The sequence below is a fragment of the Ostrinia nubilalis genome, chromosome 4, assembly GCF_963855985.1.
Source record: "Ostrinia nubilalis chromosome 4, ilOstNubi1.1, whole genome shotgun sequence".
In the NCBI taxonomy this organism is placed as follows: Eukaryota; Metazoa; Arthropoda; class Insecta; order Lepidoptera; family Crambidae; genus Ostrinia; species Ostrinia nubilalis.
The window spans coordinates 11626253-11635526 of NC_087091.1; the positions used below are offsets into that span (position 1 = coordinate 11626253).

The 9274-nt window shown below is 37.5% G+C and overlaps 1 protein-coding gene across 3 annotated transcripts; it reads left to right on the forward strand.

Moving 5' to 3' along the window:
* The first annotated feature begins 2398 nt into the window (after positions 1-2398).
* LOC135071089 (GATA zinc finger domain-containing protein 14-like) lies at positions 2399-8226 on the forward strand. Of its 3 annotated transcripts, XM_063964840.1 has the most exons (5): positions 2399-3149; positions 3309-4444; positions 5516-5707; positions 6272-6447; positions 6878-8226. In XM_063964840.1, the coding sequence occupies exons 1-5, from the start codon at positions 2507-2509 to the stop codon at positions 7107-7109; spliced, it is 2379 nt and encodes a 792-aa protein (XP_063820910.1). In that variant the 5' UTR covers positions 2399-2506; the 3' UTR covers positions 7110-8226. The 3 variants fall into 3 exon arrangements, with proteins under 3 accessions (XP_063820910.1, XP_063820909.1, XP_063820912.1); XM_063964839.1 differs by having other exon boundaries at positions 2399-4444; XM_063964842.1 differs by lacking the exon at positions 5516-5707 and having other exon boundaries at positions 2399-4444.
* The last annotated feature ends 1048 nt before the right edge of the window (positions 8227-9274 follow it).

The following is a 9274-nucleotide window of genomic DNA, read 5'->3' on the forward strand; positions in this document are numbered from 1 at the left end:
TCCTTTATCTATGCTATAAGACGTTGCTTCGTCCCAAATTTCAAGATTCTGAGTTCACGGGAAGCACCCTGTAGGTTTTGATCCCTTGCAAGTGTCGAAAATTTGCGGCATAAACGGCTGTATCTTTTGATTGCGTTGGCTTAGAAGTTTGATTTTTTCACAGCTTCAAGGGACAGTAGACCTGAGTAATTGATATAAATTTCAGCTTCATACCTCCACGCGTTCCTGAGAAAAAGGGTCTTGACAGACGGACGGACAGACGGACAACAAAGTGATCCTATAAGGGTTCCGTTTTTTCCTTTTGAGGTACGGAACCCTAAAAACATGTTTTATCAAATAAAGGTTTAATTTAATAACGCGTGTTGCCTCCATGGGCATCTACCACAGCTCTCATACGATTAGGCATAGAGTTTATCAACCGCTCTACGAAATTTTGAGGGATCATCTCCCATTCCTCTTCTATGGCAGTTTTCAACTCCTGTATCGTCTGGGCAACTGGCTGACGAGCGCTAACACGTCTTTTTAGCTCGTCCCACGTGTGCTAAATGGGGTTCATGTCTGGGCTTCTGGCTGGCCAGTCCATAACTGTGATGTTCACATCCCGAAGATATTCCCTGACGATGCCGGCCGCATGGGCTCTTGCATTATCATGCATAAAAAGGAAATTTAAGCCCACATAGTCCGCGTATGGTATCACGTGAGGTTCTAAGCACTCACGAATGTACCTTTCAGCATTTAAAGTTGGCAGCCGTGGTCCTGTAACAACCTCAAGTTGAGTTTTGAGGCTCGCGGATATACCGCCCCAGACAGTCCATGAGCCACCTCCATAAGCAACCCTCTCTTCAAAGCAGCATTGTGCGAAACGCTCTCCCTTACGTCGGTAGACCTTCTTCCTTCCATCATTGCCATGTAACACAATTTTAGACTCATCAGAAAAGAGTACACGGCTGTGTCCAAATTAAATGACTGCGTGCGAAATGAAGGCGCGCTGTTCGGTGGGCTCTCGTTAGTTTGGGCCCATTAGCTGGCTTGTGTGGTACCATATCGCGTTCTTTTAACCTTCTCCGAACAGTTCGAGCGCTCACAGATACTCCGTGGAAGTCGCGAAGTTGGTTTTGTATCTCAATGGAGGTAAGGTGACGATTTCTCAAGCTGGTCGTCACGATGAATCGATCCTGCCTTTCAGTTGTGACCCGAGATCGTGGCCTTCCTTGGCGACGAACAAAGCCACCAGTCTCTAGGTACCTCCGATAAACATTTCGGACCGCAGTCGACTTAAATTAAGTTGAGCACTCACGTTTCTTTGGCTGTGTCCGGCCTGAATAAGTGCCACAGCTTGGGCGGCGACTTCAGGTGAAGTATCCATAGATTATTGATAGAACCTCACCTTAATGTTAAGAATCAGTAATGTTTGTTGCAAAACCAAAGATATCAATCACTTTTTCAAGAATTAAATCCAAGTAAACCAATAAAACCAAGTTTTTTTAGTATTCGATTGTTTGATATCAACAAACAGGCTCCAAATTGTCTTATGTTTCTTTAAACTCTGTGTTCGAAATTAAAAAAAAAGACTATTGAATGAAATTGTGAATGTGCCGGGTTCAAAACTGCATCAAAACTTTTTGCTCGACCTAATATAAAATTTTAGCTAGGACCAAATGAAACTGAAAATACAAGGTGGGCCAGTAGATGTGTCCAGAAGCGTATAATATTTTTATAATGTTAGTAGTATATGGGTCTGGTCTATGGGACTATGGGATGGGTCTACCTAGAGGAGATAATTGACAATTTATTTTGAAAATTAAGATTATTTTCACATGAAATATTGTAACTCTACCTACGTACTATTGGTCTCTAGATAAATTGTAGGTACATACATTAGTACATTTTTATAATGTGTACTTACTAAACAGTATTGCAAAACTAAAACCGTTCTTCTTACTCCTAAATAGGTACTGCTACCGAAGTGTCCTGTGAAAATAAAAATAGACATATTGATTGGTGCTAGTGCGGAATGTAGAGAAGCACAATCACTTATTTATTATATCGATCAATCTGTTTATTTTCGTAAAGCTGTAATAGGAAGGTAATTAATTACCAAAAATGACATCTAAGTGTGTATTGGTTTTTACTTGTTAATTATGCTAAACTGTTTACGTTCCTGATCACAATATATCAATGACGGAAGGCGCGGAGGCACACGAGAAGCTATTAAATTAGCGACTACGTATACTCAAGTATTGCAGCAAGACGACCTTATTAGAATGCATTAAACAGAATATTATTGAATAATTGATCGGGGGAAATTTGTCGAGTTTTTCAAGCGTGAAGCGCTTTCGTTTTCGTAGGACGGGGAGGCACGTCTGGTGGTGGTCGGCGCTCCACCCTCGAGCCTCGAGATTCATTACTCCCCCGCGGTCAGTCGCCGCCCGGTCTCCACCTGCAGCTCACGCTGCCATACGATGTTAACTGCGCGTTATCACACACTCCGGTGAACACTAACAACATGTACAAAAAAACTATTTACGTATTATTAATAGCAGTTTTGATTACTGCATACGCTACTGAAGGGAAGAAATCAAGAAGGAGTCGAAGACCTAACAATGAAGAGGACACCACACCGCAGCCTAGTGTGGTCTCATATTCCACCTTTGGATTTAATGACGTGGGATCTTATGACGGATTTGTGCCGACTTCACCGGACTATGCGAGTTATCTGAGTGATAATCAAGAATCAACTACAAGGTTGTATGCACCAGCGTTTCCATCATCTCCAGATTCTACAGGATTTAACAACAATTTTGGTTCTCCACTAGAAGGTGCATTCGGCAACAGTGATGATAGTGTACCGCAATCAAGTATGGTCCAATATCCTCAAAGTTCTGTTAGCTTTTTTAACACTCCAAGTTTTGATGGAGGTAATAGTCCAAATGCAAATTATAATGAACAAAATAGACAGAGTGATGATGACCCAACAGGCCTTGTATACGGAACCAAACTTAATTCTAAAAGCAAAAAGAATATGAATCAATTTAATCACACCGAGTTTAATGTGTACAGCAGTGGACCTTTGGCAAATGCGAATGATTTAGCATCACGATTCGTTATGCCTGGGATTCCATCAACACATGAAGGGAAAAATCCTTATGGTGAGTCTACACATGATCAAAGTATTCATAGTTTCGGTTCAAATTATCCGTCTTCTGATGTTGAAGATTTTGTAAAACCAGCTCCGTCTAATCCACACAATGCCCTTAAATTCCCAAGAGTCATTGATTTCACGAACATTAAACAATTTTATCCCGCAGAGATTGATGACAAATATCAGGTAGCAAGCTACAGTTCCATTTTCAATAATCAAAATGAAAATAATATGTTTTCAAATAATAATGATGAGCCAAATAATAAATTTATTCAACCAACAAAAACAATAAAAGATACTTCATCTTTCAACACTCAATACAGGGATAAAGATTCTGATAAAGAATCGATCAAGCAAAGTTCATATCAAAATCAAGAGTATAATAGACCAAATTTCATAGGCTCCTCCCCAAATAAACCAAGTTACAAAGGCTCTAATTATAATTTAGATTACAAAGACAATTTCAAGAATAAATGGAACTCAGGAAATTATAGTAACAACGAACCACAAGCTGCGAAAATGTCAACAAAAGGGTACGAATATTCCACTGATTTTAGCAATACTAGTTTTAGATACGATTTTGAAGAAGACAAAAAGCCTTTTAACATTAACACCGACGAGCTCGTCCCTGAAAGTAGTAACTTGGTTGATTTGACGAGCTATAACATCCCCGATAACGATTTTTCGAAATTTAAAAAAGTACCCGAAATAATAAAATACCCATTTGATGACGACTTTGGTGCACACTTGAGTAAAGATAAATACAAAAACGACGAATTTATCAATCAATTTAAGAACTTGTATACGACCACTCCAGCTGGTCAATGGGGAAATGCATTTAAGTCTAACGAGTATTCATATAAGCATAGACCTAAAAAGCCGCAGTTTGATGAAATCAATACTGATATTGTACACATACCAAAAAGACCAAGTAGTAACTACAAGTACAACTTTGGAAAGAATCAAGAAAGTAAGCCTAGTGAGTGGCCAAAAACCAGGCCGTATAAATCAAATAAATTTGAGAAACCCTCAGATTGGAACAAAGAAGTCTTTAGCACTCGATTTAAACTAGAAGAAGATTTACTAGGTCTCAGAAATCATGATACGTCACATTCGTCGTACATTCCACCTCATAGACCCAACAATAATAATGACCTTGTCGAACAGAACGATTACAAAAAGTTAGTAGAGAAATGGAGACAATCATATTTGAAGAGCAAATATAAAGATGCCTACCGCGACTACGAAAGCTATGCATCAGAAGCGAAACCTCTTCATGTACCTATCCCCAAACCATATCCGGTAAGTTAGCTTGAATATTTCCATGCTGTAAATATATGTGTGGTTGTATGTGGTAGCCAATGTGTATGTGATCACCTTTTTATGTAATTATCTAGCAAAAACTGATACAAAGGAATGCGGATCGGAAAAGCAGACAACGCACGTCGCGCACTAATTTCCTCGCCTGCTCTTGGTCAGTAAGATGATGCGCGTCCGTGCACTTGGGAGAAATCATGAAACTAAACACCACTTTGGATTTAATACTACATACGGGTTTTGCTAAAGATTTTTCAATGAGTTATTATAATTAAATTAATCTGGGGTGTTAGCTAATATTTATTTAACGTTACGTACAATACACAGAAAAAGTAATAGTCTAGAAAGCGAAAATCCAAGTTCCAAAGAAAACATAGTGTTCTGACAATTGATGGTTTAACGAGTGGTTGGGTGCTGGTAATGAGCTCGTTGACCCTCTGACTGCAGTCACGGACCATTTGCTTCAAGAAAATCATTGTAACAACAGTGAAAGTAAGATCAATCCTACGGGATATCAATAATAATAAAATGTCAGTTATGGCTGATAAGTAATATCTTAGCTATAGCTGATATTCCGATTTCATAACAAGAATAGTAACTAATAATACCTAAGGATAGAATTATGCGTGTCTCTTTAATCAATTAAATATTTAAACAAGGCAGTAGACTTCTGAAAAAAATGACATAGCGTGTGTATGCTAATGAGCAAACGTTTCATTTGCTCGAGTTATATAATAGTTTCCTCCATTCTACAGTCCAGTTACTATTTTTAATTGACAGGTATTTAATCAGTTTTCCCTGCGTTCATGCCATGTTCCTACTACGAAGTTTTCGAATTTCCGAGTTGTATCAATATCATATTAAGACAATGGCGTAGACAAAATCATACAAGAAAAACTAATATTCATAGAAGTTTGAGTAAGATTCTACTTAGATACTAAGTCTGATTAGCCAAGTTAAGGAAGTAAGTATTTATTTAGCACATAAAAAGAACTTTAAAAACTTAATCGATAGAACAGAGCAAAAAGGGCGGGTGACATCTTTAATATTTTGCAGATAGAAGTTCCTCATCCGGTGATTGTGCCGGTTCCACAACCGTACCCGGTGCGGGTACCGGTACCTAAACCGGTGGCGGTGCCGGTCATCCGGGAGCTCACCGTACCTATTGAGAAACCGGTGCCGTACCCGGTTATCAAAAAAGTTCCTTACCCAGTAGAGAAGCCTGTCCCTGTGCCCGTTGAAAAGGAGGTCAGTCACTAGAAACTAAGTTGCAGGCTTCGTTAGTTAGACAAAACCGTTGAAACAAATATTCAGACAAAGATATTTGATGAAATAACCATTGACGTGTAGGAAATCTGCTAATTACATAGAACGTAACAACATGTACATAATATGTCATGCGAATGCTTTTACACTGTTTTGTGAACAACACGCATCTTTTTCTGTATGTAATGTAAATAACTATCTACCTAAACCGCTTTTGCATGACTTCGTGTGTATTATGCCCGTTTGTTTTAAGAGATAAGTTTTTACTATTTCTTCTACCGTGTGAATTTTATCAATCAGTACCAGATTTCTTGTAACACCACAATGTACGAGTATGTCCCCGAAAAAATGAAATTACTTTTCTTGTCGGACAATCACGTCGACTCATGTCAGTAATGTCTCTCCAAAATGGGAACTACTTTTTGAAATCTAATTAAAATTTTGTTTCAAATAAATTATATGCTTAAAGCACTAACTTGTCATATTTCTTTTGCCTGATATAATGATAGTCAATACACACACTATATCAAATTATTTGCGAACCAGGTTCACGTTCCAGTGGTGAAACCATACCCAGTGCACATCCCCCACGTGAGGCCAGTGTTTCACCACTCACGGCCTCCTCGAGAGGACTTCGACGAGATAGATGCAGATGAAGATGACTATCTACCGCGCCCTGAGGGTAGTAAGAGAATACCACCATATAAGAAGAGACCAAGAACGTGAGTATTCATTACCCTACATTTGCTGAGATGTAGTTTCTATCGAAAATCTTTCACCTTTTTTTGATCCTGTTACTTTGGTCTTTTGTCGAATGATGATGACATAGCTCATCACTGGTAAGAAGCACTAGTCCAATACCTTGTACTTCAGGTGCTTGGTGTAGTGACGACAATAAGTGATATGACGCAGTTTCTTAGGTAAATCGATCATCAAAACGTCCATCATTCGAAGTCAGGCTCTCATCCTTTCGATGAGTAGGGACATACTCATTTAATATCATTGTCTGGACATTGTATTCAGATATCATTTCATCATTTAATTATTTGATAAGATATCTGCGCTTGTGTTATACATGCCACTGATAAAAGATATTGCGTGTGTATTCACAATTTATGGTCTGTCAAGTTCAAAGACTTTTATTGGTTACAGCACGCGTGTGCGTCCACGCAGGCCCACTCGCACCTCGTACCGCGACCGCAACACGCGGGAGAGGAGACGGTGGCCCATTGGATACAGGCCATCAGAAACTAGAAGTAGACGACCCCCCACAGAATACCACCACTCCCCACCATACAAGTACCACGAATTCGAATCGGAACACTACGAAAACGAACCAACTGACTATTACTATTTGCACTGCAAGAGAACTGGCAATTGTTGAGCTAAGCAAATTCATGGCTATGCCTTGTAACTTCATGGAGATCTCTTAAAGGTATTTTCTTAGGACGAGTGTTCGAAGTAAAATAACTTATAATAAGTTGACGCTTTATCAATTCTGAAATCAAATCAATTCTATTATGTTTGCCAGATTCAATGAAAGTCCTGAAAGTGGAAAGATGATGATATTTAATTTTATAAGGATTTTTGAGAACTGTTATTTTAAATTTCTGGCACATCAAGCATGTGTCAGGACATAAATCCAACGATGATCTCTTTGGAGTGTATTCCTAACTCGCTTAGTATTAATATTACAAATGTTGCATTTTGTAGAATAAGCCATTTGGATATTATAAACTTTTTATTCTGTGGTATCAAAATTCAACACTCGCCGTTTTAGAAAATAAGATAATATGTTTAGGAATAGACGTAATTTTTTAAATGTTAAAACTCACATGTTTCTGATTTAAGGGAAACTTCTATGAATGAGTCAAAACTTTCTTCAAGTGTTAATAACATCTGTAATTCAGATAATATTGGTTTTTGTTATTAAGTTGTATAAATAGACATTTGAAATTCTGAACTAAAGTTAACTTTTAACAAACAGTCCTCAACGTCATCTATCAACCATATTACAATCCGTACTAAACTTTTTTACACTTGAAGCTTTTATAATTTTTGTCATGTTGCTGAAAATGCAGTTTTTGTAAGTTCTACCAGTCGGCGATTTTACAGGGTAGTTTATTATTAAAAGAAATGAGTTATTAGCCCAATTTAAATATACCTACAGTTGTAAGTACCAAATACATTGTTAAAGTTTTCAGTCCCACGGTTTCCTTCTGCGGTAATATTTTACACATGAAAGTCCCGAGAAACATGTATTTATTTAGCATTTATCATATGGATTTATCCATTACGTTGTACGTCATAATAATAAGTAGTAATCTTGGTTTCGATCGTTTCATTATGGAGTATTTCTATGTGCCAGTGCTATTGTTATTTTCTTTCTAATTACCATTGTTTTAGTATCTTGATTATTTTGTTAAGTTTCATACGTCTTTTATTTATACTTTAATAGCATGTATTGTATTATTATTGTAGTACATTTAGCCATAAGTAAACTGAAAAAGTTGTTTTGATTTCATACAATACCTGTTGTTTAGAAATGAATTTAATGCTATTAAGACTGAAAAATGAAATTCAGTTGAGCAAAAAAAGGTTTTATTCATATAAATGAGATCAATTAGAAAAGTATACATCTCGATCGTTGCAAATAAGATTCGAAAACTAAATCGTCACCAGTAAAAATATAAAAGTTTCACAACACGTGACAGCTCATCTAGCTGCATTGGTAAACATAATGCAGAAATAACTTATGCCAGCAATTATCTAGCCGAGTCACATTGCGGAGAGCAACGTCCAGTCGCGCTTGGCCGGTCGCTTTTACCAACGCTCCGATTGTCAGAATTCATTATTGGCAATACACATTAGAGATTCACAATAATGACGTTATTATTTCCGTATCGATCGCATTTTTTCACCATATCGTAATTATATCCTAAGGTAGATAGGTATCGAGACTCATATATTTCAATTATTGAAGAATTCAGTGATTAGTTTTCTTAAGAATAAGCAAATGGATTTTACAGTATCGCCACAATCGCTGAAACAGATACAGTTACTCGACACGACGGCTTTCAGCTGAAATTAATACAATATGATTGGTGTCTAGGTTCTGGAAGGAACCTAACCGAGCCTAAGAATGTTGTGAGGAACCTAACCTAATATTTTCAGTGACTTCAGAGTATGAAACCTAACCCTAATCGGTCACTTGATAACGTCCAAAGATGATCAGTGAACCTAATTATTTCCTAGTGTATGGGTGGAGTGCCCTGAAACAGATAGATTTAGCAAAATTTACTTTTGTACTAAAAGTAAACGTTTGGTAACACTCTCGATTTGTATTGTTTCATTCATTCACTCAATACCTACCTAAATTGAATGATAATTCACATAATTAAGCGGCATCAATATTTTTTCGATGGACCGACGACGTCAAGAAGATGGATGTTATATTGAGGATGAAGAAAGGGTAAGATCGTGCGTTGTGGCGCCTCTCGTCAAAGAGCTAGTTAACAGTTGAATGTTATTGGCTGAAATGATGATACT